General features: G+C 41.3%; 1 protein-coding gene and 1 non-coding gene across 7 annotated transcripts in view; both read left to right on the top strand.

The window, feature by feature from the left end:
* FBXO31 (F-box protein 31) overlaps positions 1 to 22,929 on the top strand; it is an 84,169-nt gene that overhangs the window by 12,113 nt on the left and 49,127 nt on the right. The window contains exon 1 of one of the 6 annotated variants that reach the window (XM_072636264.1): positions 2,113 to 2,587. The exons of 4 other annotated variants lie outside the window; for them this stretch is intronic. In XM_072636264.1, coding sequence (XP_072492365.1) covers positions 2,146 to 2,587 — 442 coding nt within the window. In that variant the 5' untranslated portion in view covers positions 2,113 to 2,145. Of the gene's footprint in view, positions 1 to 2,112; positions 2,588 to 22,929 lie in introns of those variants that run through there. One more of the 6 variants, XM_072636265.1, reaches the window with a different exon arrangement.
* On the top strand, positions 594 to 666 carry TRNAM-CAU (transfer RNA methionine (anticodon CAU)). The gene has a single exon. It is a non-coding gene; the product is annotated as a tRNA-Met (tRNA).

Below are 22,929 nucleotides of genomic sequence, written 5' to 3'. Positions count from 1 at the left end.
ATCCAAAGGATCATTCAAAAAATTTTGTTGTCTAAGGTACTTCTACAACTACTGGGCATCAGCTAGAAAGGACTTAATTGATGGCGGCGGTACATTGGCTCTTAAAAGAAGGGAAGGGTGTTCAAGAATTTATTTTTTTCAAAGGTGAAAGAACAGTCTGCAGCCAACACTATCAGTTATTGAGTTAAAACAGTATTTAGTGAGCCCTTGCTTCCTGCAGGAAGCATACCACCCGCATTCCATATAGATTTATAATAATTAATAGCTTTAAAAATTATTAATGGATTTCTACAATGGAGACGGATATCCATCCACCCAGAAGAACGTGATGGCAAATTGGAGCCTGATTTCTTTTCCTTTTAGTTTTATTGCTTTGGAGCATAAGGATATTGACATTTTAATTCAAGGAGTGTATTTTTAACGCCTGGGAGGTTTCAATTGATTCAAAAAGTTCGAATCCAGCTTTTTACTAAAAATTTTTGGGCATATTTATCTGAAATTATGCAAAAGAGAAAAAAGAATAAAAAAAAAAAAATCAACGCTGAGCTCATAAATTTATTCAAAAGCCCTTTCGCGGAGCTCGTTGCTAAGGAGCCTCGTTAGCGCAGTAGGTAGCGCGTCAGTCTCATAATCTGAAGGTCGTGAGTTCGATCCTCACACGGGGCATCCGCAGTACGTTTTCTTCTCTCATGTTGGGCTATTATAGAATTAATCTTGAAGGGAGAATAGGTGCCAGGATGCTGCTTAGGTTGGCCAGACCAAGTCTAAAGTTCGGAGAGTAATACTTTGTTTCCTCTGTAAGTTACCTTTTTTAAACTTGTAGCAAAATCTGGTGCCTTTAGGGTTAAGGAAAGAGAGAACGCCCTGTCCCCTTCCTTTTCTAAGTGAGAATTACACTGCCCAGGTCTGGCTCCAGGCGGGGAGGGGAGCTGCGTGCAACATTGTAACAACATTGTCTGGGCAAGGTGCAGACCAGTCGCGCTTTGCAAGCCTTGGGGGGCGGCTGGGAGCGCAGCAGGCGAGCTGTCACTTCCTGCCTCTGTGTCGGTTTCTCCTTACGGATAATGAAGGGATGGTGGTGATTCTGAGCTGTTTTTGTATCTTGGATCCCTTTGTCGGGGCGTAAGTGAAACCTTAGGAGCTCCGGCCCTTCCCCCCTCTCCCAAGTCGCGTCAACAAACAAGCACCTACTAAGTGTTATGGGGACACAAAGGAAGGCACTCAAGGAGCTCACAGACTTCTTGGGATTATGTTTTAAATGCATCAGGCATTCAAGGAAGCCCATGGTCCGGTGCAGTCATCCACATAAGGCCCCAGCTCTGACTGTATCCTTTTGCTGGGCATGTTTTTATACGTCTTTGTTTACAATGTCAATTCCTTGGGAGCAGGGGCTTTTGTTCCATTCATTGTATTTACACGCCCCCAACCCGGCACACAGTAGATGCTTAATATATGCTTCGGCTCTTTTTATTCATTGTGTTTATATCTGACACACAGTACCTGACACACAGTAGGTGTGTGCCTAAGCAACCTGCGGCAGGGATTGTTTCATTCAATGTACTTGCATTCCCAGAACCTGGCACAGGGTAGGCGCTTAATAAATGCTTGTTGACATTCTACCGGCGCATGGGAACTCCAGAGTTCCCCTTCTCCATAGGGAGGGGGAGCGGCTGCAGCTCCCATCTCTGCAGAGGCTGGAAAGCTCCGGTTATCTACTTTCATTCAGCGCAAGCGCAGTGCCCCGGGAGCCGCGGGGACCGCGACCCCTGGGGCGGGGAGTGCCTTTAAGGGGCCAGTTTTGGACTCTCGATGATTGGAGAGGGAGTAGGCGTAGCTTCGGGGGACAGACGTGCCCCGCTCTGTGTCGTCACACGGAGAAAGAGAGGGGGCGGAGCCCTACCTATTCGGGAGGAGGGGCAGAGGGCTCAGGGGCGGGGCCAAGGCCGCAAAGCAGGAGTGAGAGCGCGTGCCCGTTTGGGCGTGTGGCGGCATTGGCCGAGGCCCGAGGCCGACTCCGCCCCGGCGGGGGTGGCAGGGGCGACTGCGCGGTGCGGGGGCGCTTGCGCAGGCGCGCGCGTGCGCGGAGGTGGCGACGGGGGTGGGGGCGTGTGCGCGGGGGGGGTCCCCCGTCACATAGGAGCCGGGATGGCGGTGTGTGCCCGGCTCTGTGGGGTGGGTCAGTCCCGGGGCTGCCGGAGGCGGCAGCAGCGCAAGGGCCCGGCCGAGGCGGCGGGGGCGGCGGCTGAGAGCGAGCCCGACACGGACCCGGAGGAGGAGAGGATCGAGGGCGCCCCGGCCATGCCGAAGCCGTCGGGGGCCTGCGGGACCGTGGGGCACGGGGGCGCGGGGGACCCAGGGGCGAGCCTGGCGCCGGGGGTGTCAGGGGGCGCTGGGGCCCCAGCTTCGGCATGCCCGCAGCCCCCGGCGGCCCCGGCGCGCTGCTCGCTCCTCGAGTTGCCTCCCGAGCTCCTGGTGGAGATCTTCGCCTCGCTGCCCGGCACTGACCTGCCCAGCTTGGCCCAGGTCTGCACCAAGTTCCGGCGCATCCTCAACACAGACACCATCTGGAGGAGGCGCTGCCGGGAGGGTGAGCGGGCCGGGGGCGTGCGTGCGGGGGAGGGGGAGGGAGTGTGTGTTCAAGAGAGACAGTGTGTGCCGGGGAGGGGGAGTTTATATGTTTGCTGGGGTGCAGTGAGTGTGCAGGGGAGGGAGGAATATGTGTATGTGTGTGCAGGGGAGTCGGGAGTGAGTGTCTTTAAGGACGGCGCGAGTGTTTGTGTGCAGGGGAGGGAATGGGGGGAATCTTGATAAGGCCCTGTGTCAGCCAGTCTGCGTTTATTAAGCTCCTACTCAGTGTTGGACACTGTGTTGAGAACTGGAGATACAATACCTGGAAGAGGGAGACGACTGGAAAACCATTGTGTACCCCCGAGTTATATACGGATGCATTGGAGGGAGTCAAGAGAGGGAAGGAACCCGAATTAACGGGGGATCCGGAAAGGCTTCCAATCGTGTGTGTAAGAAGGGGTGAAAATCATAGAACCTTGTGCAATGTAGAGAAGTGTGTGTGAATGAAATTAGAGAGAGAGAGAGAGAGAGAGAGAGAGAGAGAGAATGTATGTGTGTGTGTAAGAAGGGGAAGGCTGTCAAGTCAACAAGCTTTTATTGAATACCTACAACTTACTAGACACTGTAATGTGTTGGACATGTAGCTATGATGGGAATCTTTTCCCAGTATGTGTTGTTCTAGATGGCACCTGGGGTCTCTTATGACTCCCAAAATCTGATTCTGGGGTTCGAGGACTATGAGAGGAATGAATGCCCCTTCACCAAGGGAAGGGTACTTTGTAGTGGGAACAGTGATCTCCTAAGGTTGTTGAGGGAAAGGCTCTGAAGTGCTACATGTATCTCAAGGATCCCAAATTCTGTGATTTCCAGGTCCAAGGGCTATGGGGGTGGTGAAGAAGTTTGGGAAGAGGGGTACTGACTAGTAAATAAGCAGGATGAAGCCAGGGACAGAATTATAACGAAATAAAAGTAGGTGGAATATACTGACTTCTCATTGTTGTGTGTTGTATACTAATACCCTGTTGATTCCATGAAAATGACAGTGCAGGATGAAATTGTATAACTCCAAATATATTCTTTAGACATTTAAAAGTGAAATCAGGGAAAAAGGGATGTTTTCTTTCCTCCATGGGCTAAAGTGTAGGGGTGGATTAGGTCATTCCTTCCAACTTTGAGAATTGTTTCTTTTTTTAATTTGCTCTGTTTACGTTGTCAAAGCTGTTATCAAAGATGTTGACTTCCTACAAATAATTTCCATCGAAAGCCCATTTTTTGGTGTATATATTAGGTAAATACTGGTAAGATATTAAACACAACTTCCCTATCACCTTAGATTTTGCTTGATATAGGAACTAGCAGAACACAACTTGAGGAAGCTACTAGCCCTTTTAAAGGCATAACTACAGGAATTTTTGTGCTCAGGGCAAAGTCTTTAATAACATTAACCCAGGGAATGGACAACTTTAGGAGTCAGGTAGTCTGTTGAAATCAAAACTGGGCTGGTGATAGTTATGTCTGGCATTTATATGCATTTACATAAGAAAATTGATGCATATAGCAAATTATTGTTTCGATTCTATGTATGATCCTGCTAAAATAAACTTTGATTTTATTGCTCTCAGCCTGGAGTGTTGTCATCTTTTATTTTAGATGTAATGTCTATGCTGTTGTCAGGTTAAATTGGTTAGAGTAGCCCAAATGTGTGCCTCTTAGCAAGGCTGAATGAAAATGTGTGAGGTTAGCATACCTCTTGTGAAAACAACTCCAAGTTCATACACTGATGATATTATCAGTAGAATCAGCTTTGTTTTTAAAAGATGGTATTTTAATTGTAGTAAATTTGAGTTGGGAACAGTCAATCAGTAAACATTTGTTAAAGACCTCTAATAGGTTCCCTGTCCTCAGAGAACTCACGTTCCAATAGAGGAGACAATATGCAAACAAATATAAACAAAGCAAACTCTACAGTGTATACAGGCTATATATACATATACACATACACACATAATGAAATAATTAATGGGGAAGGCACTATAGAAGATAGGGTTTTGTTTGAGACTTAAAGAAAGTCATGGTCAGAGCGTTTTAATAATTAAAAAAAAACCAAATAGAAATAGGGAGAGACTTTTAATTTGCCTTATTTCTCTATAAAGGAATTCTGGGTATTTGCTCATCTTCAGAAGGCACCAGAACACTTGTATTTTTAAATAGTGCTATCTAGGAGAAGGGTTATTTCAGAATTCTTAATTTTAATGGTTAGCTAATTTGAATTATCTTAGACTTATTTGCAGAACGTACATATGGGCTAAATCCTCCCTTTTAAAAAGCAAATCAAACTCTGACCCAACCTTAGCATTACAGTATTTTCAAGAGTTTGTATCTGTCAGGTTGACTTGTATATTGCATGCTTTTCAGATTAACCATTGTGATATTCCATGCAGGGTAATTTTATTTGAGAAAGTGAGTTTGTGCTTCTGGTGTTGGGAAAAGCACAGAACAAGATAACATTTGCCATCTTTCAGAAATAAGGAAGGATGATTTTTTAAGAGTAAGGCAAACACTATTTTTGAAACATATCTCCTTTGGTAAGAGAACATTTGCAGCAACTTGTGTGTAGTTCTATAAATAAACGATCATTTTTCAGTGTTCTGAGAGTATAAGCCAAGTATGTTTTGTCTGTGACCGTGACTTGTTTTATTTTGGTTGATGTATAACAATTTACTGAACACTTTTGAAAGTGTTATAGTCAGCTTTAACTTGGAGAAACTTAACAAAGATTGAGGTGCTTAAAAAAGTCCAACCGTGGCTTTAACTAAAACATTTAAACAATAAAAGAATAGAAAGCAGACTTTCCAATAATTCTTAATCTAATTCCTTTGTAGATAGAGCCTGAGAGAGAGACCGAATACTAGAATTTCATAATGTTGGTTGGATGACTTGCTTGATGTCTCTAAGCTTCAGCTTTTCCATTTACAAAATGTAACTAGGAGAATTTCTTTATATCTTACATGAGGGATGGATGTTTTCAACATTCTCACAATAATATTTGTATAATATTTTAGTTGAAAAGGAAAGTTACATTTTAAATTCTAAAATTTTTAATCTTTATTTTTATCCAGGGCACCAAAGAGTTTCCATCTAAATTGGTTGTGTATAGTCAGAAATTCTCTTTTCTTGTGATACTAATTTCTGTTGATGACTAAATAGGAAATGTGTAATTATCATCATGCTTTTTATCTAGATGAAAAGTGCAAAGCTATCTTGTGTATATATGAAATAAGGTAGATTTTGCTTTTGTTGGCAAACTTCAAGATTTTTCTTGACAGTGCATATGGTGAATGAATTAGATAAAAGCCACTGACCAAATATTCTGAGATCAGCCTGTGTCATACTTCATGATGATTTTCTCTTTTCTATAGGCTGTCTGGTTGAACTGATTACCTTTCAAGAGCCTTTTCAAACTTATGATGGGGAGAAGAGAGATTTCATTTCTGGAAAATAAGTTAGGCAAGTTGGAAGAAAAATTACTGTTGCCATGTAAAGTATCACTCATTGATTGGAGGTCGAGGGAAGGGTTCAGAGACTGCATGAGAAACTCTCAGTGCAGATGAGCACTTACTCTGGGATGTATGTCATAGTGGACAGAGTTCTGGGCCTGGAGTCAGGAAGACGTGAGTTCAGACAGAACTGTGGGATGCTAGGCAAATCATTTAACCTCTCTCCTTCAATTTCATCATCTGTAAATTAGGGATAATAATAGCTTTTATCCTCCCCCCCCCCCCATGAGGATAGAATGAGATATTTGATGCAAGCATTTATTAGTCTCTTCTTGTTTTCAGAAGGAATCAGCTGCATAATCAGTGAGGAAAGTGATGTCAAATGAGGTGTTTCTAAAGTGCTTAGCTGAATGCCTCCACTTAGCAGGTGCTTAATCAATACTTGTCTGTATCTCCTCCCTCCCCTCTCCCCCAATCATTTAAAAATAATCCTTTATTAATGCTCTTTGTTTTTAATCTGAGTCATTTATAGATATGGCCTGGACTTTGTCTCTGAACCCTCTTGATATCAATGAAAATCAGGTATGCAAAACCAGCTGACATCCACATATCTTGTGACAATGTGTGCAACATTCTGTACCTCACTGCCAAAATCAAAGAAACAGGCTTTATTTGTCATTCGATTTATCCAGAGTATTTTGTCCCTAGTTCTTCTCACTTGATTCTTCATCAGTGATATGATTTCCCATGGTTTAGTTCCTTATAGTCATTATTCATTTCTCACTGTCAGTAACATTCATCACCCACAGTTCACAGAATCTGAGTCTTTGACACTTGGGAGAGATCTCAGCAGCTATCTGGAAAAAAGGCAGATCTCTTCTAGGAAACATCCTCTGGGATATCATCAAGCTTTGGACAGTTCCCTGACATGAACATGGCAGACCCTTCTACTTTTAGGTAGTTCTTTCATTCCCAGGTGATAAAACCATTACCTTTTATTTGTCCCTCAAATAGTTTATTGTCATCTTTTTTTTTCAGTAGTTAGTTTTGTTTCTCCATCCCACTGAAATCCTCCTTTGTAAGAGTTAGCAAAATCATCCAGCAAACAGGAGGGCTGCATCTGACAGCTGGAAAGCACTGCACTCTTGTGGGTCCCAGGCGTGGCAAATAACAGCTGCTTAATCGATGTTTGTTGACTGACTTTGACCGCGATGATCTTTTTCATTGCATTTTTAAAAATTATGAACTTAAAATCAACAAATAAGAATATTTCACTATACAGAGACCAGAAAAGATGATCATATGTGAAACTAAACTGTTATGTACAATTTGTTTTAAAGTTCATGTTAAATTGAACATGATAGAAGTAAAACTCTCCTGTTTTGTTTGTGTCTTCTCCTTTTTTGTGTATTTGTTATATATTTCATTAATGGTCTTTGCATTTTTGTGGGATGGGGCATCACTATTACTGCCCACCAGTTCTATTCCTTTCCCTGCACCCTCACTCCTTCCACCATCTCTTATTTCTAGCATTTAAATCTAGTTAAGTAAAACAAATCAACACTTTGGCTATGTCTGAAAATGTACATCTCATTCCAGAGAGGTGAGGATCAGTCTGAAGCCAGGATTGGTGTCACTGCTTTGATCAAAATTCCCAGGGCTTTGAAAGTTGTTTTCTTTTACTTGATCATAGTAATTCTATAAATTGTTCTGATTCTGCTCACTCTCCCCTACCTCAATTCATACAAGTTTCTTACGATGCACTAATATTCTATTACATTCATAACCATATTTTGTTAGGCTTGTCCATATTAATTGATACTCACTTTATTTCCAGTTATTTTCTCTACCAGAAAAGTAACTATAAATATTGTGTATGTTTGTGTTCTTTTTCTCTGCCTTTGACCTCTTTTAGGGGCAGCTAGGTGGCTCAGTATAGCTAGAGCACTGGGCCTGGAATCAGGAAGACTCATCTTTTTTTTTTTTAATTAATTTATTTGTTTTCAGTTTTCAACAATCACTTCTATAAGTCTTAAATTTTTGTCCCTCTCCCTGCCACCCCTCCCCAAGACGGCTTGCAGTCTTATATGAGTTCTACAAGTATATTCTTATTAAATACATTTTCACATTAGTCATGTTGCTTAGAAGAATTCATTCAGGAAGACTCATCTTTGTGAGTTGGAATTCCAACCTCAGACACAGTGTGACCCCTGGGCAAGTTACTTAACCCTGTTTGCCTCAGTTCCTCATCTGTAAAATGATCTGGAGAAGGAAATGGCAAACCACTTGGGTATTTTTGCCAAGAGAACCCAAAATGGGGTCCTGAAGAGTTGGACACCACTCAGCAACAACAACTTGCCTAGTAATGGTATCACTAGCTAGGTTAAAGCGTATTCAGTTTAGTGACTTTTTCAGTATGTTCTCATATTGGTTATCAGAATGGTTGGACCAATTCATAGCTCTGTGACAATGCATTAGTATTCCTGTCATTACCATAGCCCCTCCTGGAATTGTCATTTTCTGCTTTTGTCAGCTGTGCCTGTCTGATTGATGTGAGGGGGAGCTTTGCTTCAGACTTAGTTTGAAGTGATTTGGAGCTATTTTTATATGGGCATTGATAGCTTGAATTTTTTCTTTTGAGACTTTCCAGTTTAGATTTTTTGACCATTTATTGGAGAATGGCTCTAATTATACATTTGTGTTAGTTCTCTCTATATATTAGATTTCTCTGTTAGCAGAGAAAATATTGTCCCTAGTTCAGTATTCCCTTATAAAGGTCATGCATTGATTTTTGCTCTTGCATAACCTTTTCATATTTATGTTATCCAAATTGTCCACGTTAGTTTTATAGTCTTCTGCACGTTTCACTATTGGTTTTTCATTTCTCTCTCATTAACATTGTAGCGTATTGCTCTCACTTCAGATTTCATATGTTACATGTGTTGTTGTCTCCCAGCCAACTAGTAAGTGCTTCTCCCCTGTCCTTCTCCATCCCCAAATTACCTTGTATTTACTTTGTATGTTTGTGTATATGTTGTTTTTCCTGAGAGGGCAGGGATAGTTTAATTTTTCTTTGCATGCCCAGTGACTAGTACAATGCTTGGTGTCTAGTAGAGGTTTAATAAATGCTTGTTGACTTATTGATTTTGGTTCTGTTTCCCTCTGAATCAGTTCATCTAAATCCATGTTTCTCTGAATTTATCATTTCTTCCTTCCTATTAATATAGTCCATTACATTGATAAGGCTGAGTTTTTTAGACCGTTTCTTAGCTGATAGATACCTACTTTTCTTCTAGTCCTTTGCTACCAGGAAGCATCCTGCTGTGAGTATTTTGTTATGAACATATGGACCTTGGTTTCTGTTTCTGTTTTCTTGGGATATATGCCCAGTAAGTGGGATCACTGGGGCAGAGGGGCTGGATAGGGACAGTTTAGGTGGATCAGCTCACAGTGCTATCCACAGGTCAGTAGTATGCCTGTCCTTACTCCCTTTCCGTCATTGACTATTCCTGCTTTTTATCATCTTTGTCAATTTGCATGCAGGGTATGAGGTGAGAAGTCTCAGAATTGTTTATTTTCAGATGATCCGAATGATTTTTCCATTTGTAAAACTTTTGAGTTATTTATCAGGGGATGGCCTGTTGTATTTTGTTTGTGTCAATTCCCTTTATATCTTGTACACCATACCTTCTTTGTCAGTGATAGTGTAGCCCATTAGGCATGTAATTTTTTTTAAACACCCATTAAAACACTCAATCCTGTATATTCATTTAACAGCCCAAGAAAGGCAATTATGGTTGTCCAAATGCTTAATTCTCAGTTATCTTGGCAAATGTGATAGAATAGTAGCATAAATGATCTTAAGCCACAGCCAGTTAAAAAATTATTTATATTAGCATCAAAATATATTTTTGTCACTCACTTATTGTAATTATAGCTGATATTCTGGGAATTCACATTTCCAAACATACTATAAAGAGCTGATGGAAGAATAAATCTATATTTTCATCTGACCTCCAGCTTAACTTCCTTAGTTCTCTGCTAGTGGGTAGGGAGTATGAGTGACAGGAGATGAGGAAGAGGGGAGAGGAGGAGTTCATGGTGAATAGCTTCTATTTTTTCTGCAAACTGGGAGGCAAGATTCTGAGCTGAGGGTGTGGTGGAAGAAGAGCTGCGGGAAGTTTGGTGTGAGTCTCAGTATGGATGAGGAGTGATGGAAAGGTTTTTAAGAGCCAGGTGGAGAATGGGATAGTGAGCTGATAAGGGGGGTGGTGATGGTGTAGAGGAGTTGCCTGGTAGCAGTGAGGACCCAGTTGAGGTTGTGAAACATAAATGGCCAGAGAAACTTTGTGGGGGAGGGGAGAGCCAGGTTTCAGTATAATTGATAGATAAAAGGAATGGGAGAGGAAAAGGGTTAGAATGAAAGGGAGTTTGTTGCTGTATGGAACAGGCATCCTACTGGGCATGGGGGAGGGGCTTAGTGATGTTTAATTGAAACTTTGGAGTCAGAAGGCTGAAGATGGGAATAAGGAATCAGGAGGAGGAGGTGTAGAATGTGGTTGGGATGATGATCTACAGGGGATCAGAATTACTGGGATGTGGAGGGTATGACCAATCTGAGAATGTTCCTCACTGAGTTGAGGGTACCATTCTCTTTCCCAAAGGAAGCTGGAGGCAGGTGCATGATGTAGAGGGGATGCACATGGATCCGGTGACTAGATGGGAAAGTCTGGAGGTTGGGAGGTCCTGCTTCATTAATTCTCTTTTCTCCAAAGGGTGGCTGTAAGCTTCAGCCTGAGGGGGAGGTCTGAGTCCGCAGCAGGTGAAAGAAGACCAGCATTCTATCCCTTCCTCTTCTTCTTCCTTCCAGGGATAGACATAATAGGAGATGCAGAGCCTGAGGTCCAAGGGAAAGTTGTTATTCTTTGCACTGGAGGTTCTCCACATCCCACTGCTCAGGAGACTGGCTAGGAAGTAGGAGGTAGAAGTTGGCTGTGCTGTCACAGATAGAAGTTGTTGCTTTGGGGTAGTTTGAAGATGCTCGAGTGGGCAGGCCCTTGTCATCTTCCCTCAGGGGACACAATGCATAATGAATGAAGGGCCAAGGTGTGGTCAGAAAAAGGTTTGGCTCTTCTCATCTGAGGAGCCTGGAAATCTAGCAGCCTCAGAAGTGGCAGACTTCCCAAGTGGGCAGTGGTTGCAGATCCTGGGCCCCTTGCTGCCTTACCTGGGAGACTGTGCCCAGCAGGAGATGAAAGGTCCACAGAGGCAGTGGTGAGACTCCCATTTGGGACTTTGTTTAGTTGTAGATGCTGAGTTTTAGTTTAGGAATGATGTTGATTAACTAGAATGCATTCGGCAGAGGGCAACAAGGATGGTTAAAACCCTTAGAATTGTCTCATGTGAGGGCCTCTTAAAGGAATTAGCTGTCTTAACTCTCCTGGGGGAAGCTGAATTCGTCTTGTTCTGTGCAGAATTGGTAGCATCTGCAAAGAAGATAATTTTGGTTCCATGTCAGGAAGACCTTCCTCCTGATGGGAACTTCCAAAAGTGATGCTGCTCATTCTGTGTGATAAAGGTGGAGAGCCTGATGGGAGCTTTTCAAGAAGAGGATCACTCAGACATGTTGTTAGATGTGACGCTGTTCAGGGACACAGGACTAGGTGGCTTCTAAGATTACTTGATTTTCTGACCTTTCAATGGAAGGTGCCCTAAGGCCTGGTGACCACTTTGTTGTTGCCCTTTGTGCTCAAGGAGGACCAAAATGACATCCCTACATCGGGGTCAGGGTATGCATTATGTTTGCGGCTGGTCAGACCAGCATGAGCTCAGAAAACTACCACAGAGCATGCATAGGTAGTCCACATGAATATTTGGATTGGAGATGACTCTTTATTTGCACATTGGTGACCAGTTAGAGAATAAAATGGAGAGATGGAGGCATAGTACCTCTAGGATGTCAAACTGGGAGTTAAAAGGCAATAGTGATAACATACATAGACAGGAAAGTTTGGAGGGACATCTGGCCTGCTTTTAGGGGAAATTTAGTTCAGTTCAACAGACTTTCAGTGCTTGTTATGGCAAAGCACTATGCTAGTGTTTTGTGGGATGCAGAATTAAGAAGAAAAATGATCTATGCCCTGAAGGACCCGAAGGAATACGTCCCCTACATAGAAGTACAGGTGTAGAAGACACCTGTAGAGAGACAACAGTGACTGTCAAGGAGGTGAAGAGGAACCAGGTAAGCTGAGTATTGAAGAAAGGGAGGGACTCCAAGGAGACAGAGATGAGCAGATCTGCACTGCAGGGAGGTAGAATGCCAGCTCTCCGTTTGCCTCTCTGAAGAGAATATGTGAGCTCTCCCCTATTGAGCTATGACTGCCTTTGGTGTCATGGTTTCATTTTCAGTAGGGATATCTGGATTGTTGTGACTAAGTTTCTCCAGTAGTATGCCCTCTTGTTGGTCACTGAGTAAGAATCTCATGCTCCTAATGCAAGAACTTACAACATGTACACAAGTAAGTAAGTACAAGGAATTTTAGAAGAGAGAAATTGCTACTAGCTGTGAGGGTTACAAAAGGCCTCGTGTCAGTAGTGATGTTAATGTCTGAACTGTTCTTGGAAGAAAACCAGGGATTCTACAAGCCATAGGTGAGGAGGGCATATATATTCCAAGTAGAAGAGACCACTTGTGCACAAGAGCATGGTTATGGGAGTAGAGTATTGTACAAGGGGAATAGCCTGTTTGTGAATGCTTGCAGCGCAAGATTGGAAAGAGGTGGAACGAACCTACAAAGAGATTAGATGCCGGTTTGAGGTTTTGTCTTTTTTCCAAGAGGCAATAGGAGTCATTGGTGATTTTTGAGTTGGCGGGGGTGGGGTGGGGGTGTGATATTGGAGCTTAATAAAGGTGACCAGAAATCCAATGAGATTCCCAGGAGAGATGGTGTATATAGAGAGAGAAGAGTAGAAGGCCCAGGACAGAACTGTAGGGGATCTGCTTGGACACAGGCACGGGACATGGCCCATGATTCGAGAAGGAACAGTCTAACAGGCAGTAGAGAGAAATGTCACAGAAAAATGGCTGGAGGAGAGCAGAGTCCCTAGTGTTGAAAGCTGCAGAAAGATCCAGACGGGATGAGAATGGAGAAAAGGCAATTCGATTGAGCTATCCAGAAATCCGTTGGTAGCCTTGGAGATGTTGGGCCTGGTGGAACTGTAGTATCAGATGTCAGATTTTAAGGGAATGAGAAGTGAACAGAAGGAGTTGTTAGGCTGTGCTAGGAGGAGAGACTTTACCCTTGCTTGAGGCATTACATAGATGTAAGGCTGGAAGGGATGTTAGAGGAACTTGAAGGCCAGGGAGGTGCACAGTGCCCATTCTGTGGTATCATGCTTGGTTTTTGTTTTTAAAGAGGCAATAGGGGAAAAGTCAGGAGATAAAAAGATTACAGAGGAGAGAAGGGGCTTGAAGGTATTTCTTTGCCTAGCATATGCTCCAGATATCCATTTCAGAGCTGTGCTTCGAACTTGGCTGATTTTCCTTTATTCTTTGGCAGTGCTTTTGTTTGGAGATTGGCAGTAAAGCCTTTTTAAACTTGAGTCACTTGTTAATGATTCAGCATGTGGGAGTAAGAATTACATTTTGTTTATGTTCCTTTTTGTTTGCATGATCTCATCAGTCATGGGTGGCAAGTATGTGTTCTTCGTTCCATAGATCTTAAAGCTTTGAATATTTAGGTAGGAAATTTGAGGCAGATAGATGGCTTTGGGCTGATCCATGTTCCCTGACAGCTAACAAACCGTTTTCTGTATTGTGCTCCTCCATGGAGGGTGTTACTAACCCAAGTGCTTGAATTGACAACCTGCAGTATGAAGATCTATTATTCACTTAGAAGGCACAGCCTGAATGCATTGGTGCCTTGCTTTTCATCATCATCTTACTCAGCAGGATGGAATTGTGACTAGGGAAGGACATCTTGTTACCAGCAAATGTAATTAACTTCAAAAGCATTTAAGGGTAGAGTTTACACAGTGGATAGATTGCTTTCAAGAGTTGGTCTCAGCCACTATTTTAGAAAAATAATTTTTCTCTTCACATTAGGTAAATGCTGAGCATTGTATTTTTCTTTACAAGATAAGTTGAGTGAGTCTGAAATTATTTTAATTTTTCCTTTTTTGTATGCACCAGAGCTTTGCAGGAACATTAGGGAACACTTACTGGAGAGTTACTCTATTTATGTCATGGATCTAACATGTTTTTTCTCTTTTCTGATCATCAGATACATTTTATATACATATACGTACAAATACAATACATGTACATATATGTGTATATATTTCATTTGCTTTTATTGTTCATTTTTTCCTTGATCTCAAAATTACCATTTGTTAACGAAATACACTGAATTTTCTAATGTCGGTGTTCAGTATAGTTACCCAGGCTTAAAAACATGGGCTCCACTCTACTTTCTTTTCCCCACCATGTAAAGGAAGTACTAAGCACTAGTATGTCTTCCTCATTTTTCTACTTTTTTTCATTCACAATGCCAGCTTTCACTGTTTTTGTTCCTTAACCACCTTGTGTCTAGATCTTTAAAATCATTTCCCAAGTAGCTGCTTTGACAATAGCTTTATCTTCTTTTCAGTTTATTCTATGTACTCCTACCAGGAGTTTTCCTAAAATGCTGCCTTTGGTTTGTTTGCTTCCTTGCTCAACAACCTTCAATGGCTTCTTTTTATTTTAATTGATTAATTTATTTTTCGTTTTCAGCTTTCACTTCCATAAGCCTTTGAATTCTAAATTTTCTCCCCCTCCCTCCTCTTTCCACTCCCCAAGATGATGTCCATACAGTCTGTTACAGGCTCTACATGTACATTCATATTAAACATATTTTCACATTAGTCATGTTGTAAAGAAGAGTTAGAACCAATGGGAGGAACCATGAGAAAGAAGAAGCAAAACAACAACAGAAAAAGAGAGCAAATTGTATGTTTCCACCTGTATTCAGACCCAGAGGCCTTTCTCTGGATGTGGGCAGTGTTTTCCATCATGTGTCCTTTGGAGTTGTCTTAGATCACTGGTCTGTCAGTCAGTCATTGCACAGTGTTGCTATTACTGTTGACAGTGTTCTCCTGGTTCTGCTCACTTCACTCAGAATTAGTTCATGTAAGGCTTTCCAGGTTTTTTTGAAGTGTGCCTGTTCATCATTTCTCATAGCACAATAGTATTCCATTGCATTTATATACCACAGCTTGTTTAGCCCCCCCTCCCCCCAGTTGATGAGCATCCCCTCAACTTCCAATTCTTGGCCACCACAAAAAGAACTGCTATAAATATTTTTGTACATGTGGCTCCTTTTCCCTTTTTTATGATTTTTTTTTTGGATACAGACCTAGAAGTGGTATTGCTGGGTCAAAGGGTATGCACAGTTTTATAACCCTTTGGGCATAGTTCCAAATTGCTCTTCAGAATGGTTGGATCAGTTCACAACTCCACCAACAACAATTTTCTCACATCTCCCACATTTATAGTTTTTCTATTTTGTCATGTTAGATAGGTATGATGTACCTCAACATTGTTTTGATTCACATTTTCCCAATAAATAGTGATTTAGAGCATTTTTTCATATGACTTTAGATAGCTTTAATTTCTTCCTCTGACAACTGCCTATCATATCCTTTGATCATTTATTAACTGGGAAATGTCAGTGGCTTCTTCTAGTTCATATAATCAGTTCTAAATCCTGTGTACCCTTTAATCTCAAATGGTCTCTCTAGGCTTATTTCTGAATACTCTCATTACTCAGGTAAAGTGGATGGAACACTGGCTTGGGAACCAGGATCCCAGGGCTTTAAAACTTGAAATGTCATTTACCAGATTTGTGACGGTAGGTGCCTTTTTCTGACCTTTTTCTTCCTTGTCTGTGAAGGGGGTGGATAATGTGTAGCCTATCTCCTTCCAGGATTTTGTGAGAATCAGTCAAATTAAATTGATGGTGTATATGAAAATATTAGTTTAATTGTATAGAGCTTTATTAATATCAATTGCCAGCCTTTTCTTCCAGCCAAGCCAGTTTTCTCATTATCCCTTAAAAGTACCACCCCTGTCTCTGCACTGAGATTAGTTAGACCATCATCACCCAAACCTTCAGTGCTTTTCCCCATCCTCCCAAACCTTCTTCCACTTCTCCAGGTTCTACTCTTCCTTCACTGTCTTTGTTTCTCTAGAACTATGCCAGTGTGGCTAGTGTAGCTCTGCTTCAGACTTCTAGAGTGCCCGTTGTCTGTATCAGCCTTTCTCAGAAGGTAGTTGGTCAGTAAGCTTTTTAGAATCCCTAAGATGGTTTTCAGGAAGTCTGTTAAGGGAAAAAAGAAACCCCCACCCCAACCAAAAGAGCCCCAAACTATTTTCATAATAATACTAAGACATTTTAATTTCTAATATGGTAACTATTGTTAGCTATAACCTGTATGAACAAAAGCATTTGTTTGGAGGGGTCCTCAGTAATTTTTAATAGTCTAAATTGGTCCTGAGACCACAAAGTGTGAGAACTGATAGTCGATGCAGACATTTGATAGCCTCAACCATTTGAAAAGTGATGGTATCCACTCATTCCTCAGTTGACTAACTGTAAATCTTAAAAAACAGCTGTATTCCCAGAAGTATAAAATTTTGGATCTTCCCACCATTGCTCTTTTGGGAGTAGGGTTCAATACTGATAATAGTTTATACTTTAAAGTTTACAAAATTCTTTGTAAATATTATTCCCTCATTTGATCCAACAGTAACCCTGTGAAGTAGGAAATAGGAGTGTTTTTATTATTCGCATTTTATAGATGAGGAAACTGTCTGTCTACTTGTCTAGTGACAGGCAATCCCACAATCCAAACCTAGGTGTTCTCATTGTTAAGTATAGAGCTCTTTGCAGTACATTGCATTGTGGGAGTTCCCCATCTCTCCAGGGTGATTTGAATGACATAGATTCATCTAGGTTGGTTTTATTTTGCAGTATGTAGTCCTTTTCTGTTTGACATAATCTTACTTTATGTGCCAAAGGCCACTTCTCTGTTTGATTTTATTGATTCCATGATAATAGTTTCTTTATCCCCTACTATGGGCAAGGCGCAGGGGGGATACAAAACAAAACAGTCTCTCCCTTTCCTTCCACCCTGACCCTTCCTCCCTCCCTTGACAAGCAACCCATGTTTAATTACTTTTACCTTTTTTTCTTTTGGAAAACTTTAAATGTAATCCTGGTCTTTTCCTAGTTATTATAAAATTATGTTTTTTATTTCTGTTATGAGATTCTCTTTTAATGTGCTTTTTGCTTTGAGTCTTTGTGAAGGCATTTCTGAGAACTGTGGCCTGGCACCTTAGTTCTAGGGAGGCCTTTGTTCTTAGGTATTGTGATCCAAAGCAGGTGGGTAGAGGAGTGTGTACTCCTTTACTCCCCAGCACACCGGTACTGGAATTGGAAGTGATACACCTGATTTTCAATAAAAACATTGTACTTGTGAAAGAGTTCTGAGTTAGAGCAGGACATAGCCTTGCAACAAAGCATATTGTTATTAGTGTCCCCATTTTTGACCCTGATCTTCTACCCCTGTTTTCCCCCTTAATTGGGACTCTTCATGTCTGTCTTTCCCCTCTCCTCATCAATGACTAACCACCACCACTTCCCAGACTCATCCTTTTGCCTGTTCCAATATCTGCCCATTTAAATAATTTTTGAATGAATTAAAAAAAGCATTTCAGTAATTACTTTGTGCCTGGCTCTCTGCTAAGTGCTAGAGTTATAAAGAGAGACTGAAAGAGTCCCTATGTTCAGGTAACTCAAAGTCTGTATATAACTTGTTTCTACAGATCTAGTTCTGTGTAGTGTCTCCCCACCACTCCCCTCGTCATTATACTATGTGTTCCTTAGGAGTGGGCACTGTCTGGCACCCCTTCTTTGTGTCCCCCTCGCCCTTAGCACAGTGTCTGTCATAGGGGAGGTGCTTACAAATGTTTACTGACTTATTCTAATGGAGAAACCAAGTTCTGAGGTGTAGTAGCTAGGGAGGAATGTCAGCTGAATGGTCTTAACTGAAACGGTAATGATTTGATTACTATTCTCTGAGCTAGAGTTAGAAACTGAGAAGGATAACTGGTGGTAGTGAGTGTAGATACCTAGCATGGAGATGGAATGGAAGGGGTGCAGTTGGACCCTGGGATCCAGGGAGATTGGCATTGAAGGCCAAATAATGGAGTGGAGATGGTTAGACAGTTTTGGTGACATCACCAGCAGCACAATATCCCAGGCCCGTCCACTTCTAGAGCTCTGAGAGGAGCAGTGTGGAGGGGCTTGGGACACACCCCACATCAGAGACTGGCAGCTTTGGTCATGCCCTTGACAGGGAGAGTTCTTCAGAATCATAAATTTATGGTGATTATGAAATTGGGATTAAAATAGAAGTTAAAGTTGATTTTTATTCCTTGAATTTCATCATCTTTCTCAAAGAGAAGCAGTGTGGTTGGTATAGTAGAAAGACCATTCACTCTGGAGTCAGAGGATCTCTGTTTAAATCCTAATTCTATTTTCTGCCTTCATTGCCTAGAGGGTTTTTCCTTTAGAGAATTATTTTTTTGGTATTTGTTCATCTGTTCATCTTATTTTATGGAACTGGAAATTCACATTATTTATCTTAAAGATGTGAGAGGAAAGACATGGTATCTTTGCCCTCTGGCTTCAGCTTCTTGGAGATTGTCTAGTTAGGGATTCTTAATCTGGAGCCCTTGACCCCTTCAGAGGTCTGTGGATAGATTTCAGGGGTCTTTGTACTTGAATGGGGAAGAAGAGGACTTGGGTCTTTTCACCAACCTCTAATTGAACTTTAGCACTTCATTATTTTAAACCACTATTCTGAGGAGTCCCTAGTACCAGACCTAGTTCCATGACATGTGAAAAAAATGGAGAACCCCTGATCTCATTCGGTCTCTGTCGTTTACATACACAAAACCTGAAGCCCACCATGACTTGGCCAAGGCCACACTGTTTTCCGTTGCCTCTCCAAACACCTGATTGATTTCTGCATTCATGAAGGGTTCTTTTGGTTGTTGAATCCCTGAACATCTGTCTGGAGGTATGCTCTGACTTCTCTCACTACTTCTGCTACCTGTATCCTGGTTCAGTCAATTCAAATAGCAGATTATTTCAGATATGTTCTAAAACAGTTTCAAGCAAACACCAAAAGTAAGAGAGTCCAGGCTGTATAAAGCTTGGAGAATTGTTAGAGCCTTTGGTGAGTTGTGGCTTAGGGCCAAATTTCCATCTTTTATTACTATTTGTTTTTTCTGTACCTGGTGTGCCAATTGCAGAAATGAGCTCAAACCCAGAGCTGGTTTGTACAATTTTTTGTACTCTTTTTGAAGACCTTTGCTTTTGTAATCAGGCTTTTTGGAAATCAAAGATTCTTGGAAAAGGGAGCAGAGCCTGGTATAAACAAATTTTGAGTTTGCAAATCGTAAACCTTTGCCAATGGGGAACTGACTCTTCTTTCATCATTTAAATTTCTTTTTAAGAGATGTGGTAAGTCATACTATTTCAAAGCAGTTCTAGTTCAATCAGTCGACATTTATGAGGTGCTTACTATGGGCTGCAGTGAGCTCCGCACTGGGTAATGAAAAGATAGTATGCTGTGAATATTATCAGTGTATATGTTCTCTGTTCAGGGGTAGATCTGTTCTTTTGCCATTTTAGAATACCCAAACAGGTCCAGATGTGTATTTGAGAGTAATAGCAAGATTATGTGGGGATAAGAAAAAAAATGAGTCTGCAAGGTGGAACAAAAAACCCCAAGAGTAAATCATGTGTCTTTAACATTTGCTAATCCTGACCCTAACACTGTGTATTGTTGACTTAGCATGATAGAACCTGTCTTGTTGGTTGTTTTGTGTTGTTTTTGATCTTTATAACTTTATAGCTTTTGTTCCTGGGTTGGTTTTTTTTTTTGTCTTTATATAGTTATATCAGTCAATTAATAAAGCACCTAAGCCCAGTGCCAGTGGAATACAAATATAATGTGTGAAGTAATTTGCTTGAAATGAAGGAGGAAGGGAAACTGAAATAAACATTTGTATAGCATCTACTGTGTGCCAGGTACTGTGCTAAAGCCCTTTTACAAGTACCTTGTTTTGTCCTCATAACAATCCTTGGAGGTGGGTGCTGTTGTTATCCCCATTTTGCCAGTGAGGAAACTGAGATACACAGGTTAAGTGACTTATCCAGGGTCATGAAGCTAATAAGTGTCTGAAGCTGGATTTAAACTCAGGATTTGCTAACTCTAAGTGCAGTTCTGTCTGCTGCACCACATTTATGATTTCTTGAAATACAACTATGGAAAAACAGGCTTTTAAAAAAAAATTGGTTTTAAAGGGGTCTAATATTCTCTGGACCAGCCTGTTGTGTTTCAGATGAAACTACTTAACTATGTCTTTAAGTCCAAATTGTTCTGGCTTTCATTCAGTGGCCAGTAATAGTCTCCAGCCCAACGGGTTGTCCGTGGTTCATTGTTGTTTAGGTTTTGACAGCTTAGAATGAGCATAAATGGCAATTGTTTTTGGTTCTCGCCAGAAACGTGGTGTGTCTTCCCTTTCCCCACTGATATTTTTGTGATAGTAAATTAGGCCATCTTTCCTTACTGTTCTCACCTAGCCCCTAGTCTTTGGATGGGGTTGCTTAAGACAAAATGAGGCCTGGGAAAGATGTTAATTTAGAAAGACTGAGGTCGCCCACTAGATGTGGGCCACAGGCCTCTGGAGGAGAAAGAGTGAGGCTGTGCCTCACTTAAATCGAGTTCCCTTGCAGGTCTAGACATCATCCTCTCTGTGTTATTGTTCTGTTCTAGAAGAAAGGACAAACAGCAGCCAGTTGGCCTTATCTTCTGATGCAGGAAGAGGAGGCAAACAAGTATGTACGGAAGAATGGAAGAGAATAAGTACAAAGTAGTTTGCTGCAAGGTCCTCTGGGAAGGATGAGAGGTTAGAGGAGGGGATCAGAAAAGGCTTGACATGGGAAGTGATGCTGGAGGTCTGTCTTAAAGGAAGTGAGATTCTGTGAGGCAGAGCAGAGGGGGTGTGGGAGTGTCATGTGTGAGAAGCACAGGCTAGACACAGAGCATAGCGCTAGAAAGGTCGGTCGAGGCCAGGTGGAGAAAGATTTCAAAACCTCGTAGCAATGTTTATGTTTAGTCCTAGCAGCAGGCACTAGGGAGCCAGCCACTAGACTTTTTTGAATTGGCAGAGTGGCATGGTTATCTTTGTGCTGCAACTGTGCAGTAGAGAGGGTAGATTGGAGTGGGAGGTCCCTGAAGCAGAAGGTCCATTTAGGAGGTAGTTGTAAGAATCTGTGGGAGAGGCCAGGAAGGCCCTATCTAGAATGACAGCTGTGGGAGGAGAGAGATGGGATCCAAAGCCAGAGATGGAGATGGGTGGGTAAAAAAGGTAAGATTTGGCAACTGATTGGCCATGTGGATGTATGTAGGCATTGTGTAAACTATCCTAGTGAATCTTTCTTCTTCACTCCACGTTGTGGAGAAGCCTTCCCATATTTCTTTGAATTCTTCAGATTTATTTCTGCGTCCAGAGAAAGAACTGATAAATATAAGTATATATAGAATTATTTTACATGCACACAAACACACACGCACACACATACTTATTTGTATCTAATGGTAGCTATCTCCAGGTTGGGGAGGGTGGAGGGAAGAAAAAGGGATAAAGAGAAATTTATGATAACTTCATTACATATTTTAAAAGAATAGCAAGTTGTACATAACAGATGTGTAGTTTCATGTGCAATTATCTTTTTTATAATACTGTCATGGAATTGCTTGTTTTATTCCATAAATTAAAAATAAAATAAATAAAAATTAAAAAAAATTGTTTTAAGGCTGAAAAATATTTCATTATATTTGTTCATTCACTTCCCAGTTATCGAGTACCTAGTTTGTGTCTTTTCCCCCCATTACAAACAGTGCTGTTTGGAATACTTTTGTGTAGATAGGTCTTTTTTAATGATAGGTTCTGTTATTAATCTTTAGGGGATATAGTCTTGGTAGTGGAAACCCTGGTTTAAAAGGATATGCACATTTTTATAACTTCTGTAGTTCAGTATTATTATTTTTTAAAAAGCTTGGAGCAATTCTCAGTCTCATTAATTTGCTTTAAACCTCCTGTTTCAGAGGTGATTTGTTAACTTTTTATCATTTTTTCCAATTTGATAAGTGTCAAGTGGAATCTTAGTCTTAATTTGCATTATGTTGATTTAGAGATTTTGAATGTTAATGTGATGGTTGGTAACTTGTGTTTTTTTCAGAGATTGCATAGTGCAGCATTGCCAGCAGCCTATTGATCATTTCAGACTGAATCTCGCATAGACATCTCAAGTTCAACATATCCAGAACAAAATTCATTATTTTTTCCCCCAGATCTAACACATTTCCAAATTAGTCTATTTTTGTCAGAAGTACTACAGTTCTGCCATTCTCTCAGGCATTAACTTTAGCTCCTCATTCTTCCTCACCCTGTATATTCAGTCAGTGCTAAACCTTGTCATTTCTACGGTTTTATTGCCCCATCACCTCTCACAGTCACCGCCTTAGTTCAGGACCAGGTCCCCCTCCCCATTCAAGTCCTTCACACAGTTGCCAAAATGACTTCCCTGAAGCACAGGTCTGACCTTGTAACTTATTCCCTTGCACATTATTCTCTAGTGACTCATTGTTACTCTTATGATCCAGTATGAACTCTGCCCGTTGGACTTTCAAAGTCCTTCATGACATGGTGCCATTCTGCCTGTCCAGCCTGATTGTATATTACTTC

This window comes from Notamacropus eugenii, chromosome 1, assembly GCF_028372415.1.
Source record: "Notamacropus eugenii isolate mMacEug1 chromosome 1, mMacEug1.pri_v2, whole genome shotgun sequence".
Lineage (NCBI taxonomy): Eukaryota > Metazoa > Chordata > Mammalia > Diprotodontia > Macropodidae > Notamacropus > Notamacropus eugenii.
This window is presented reverse-complemented; position numbering and strand designations above follow the sequence as displayed.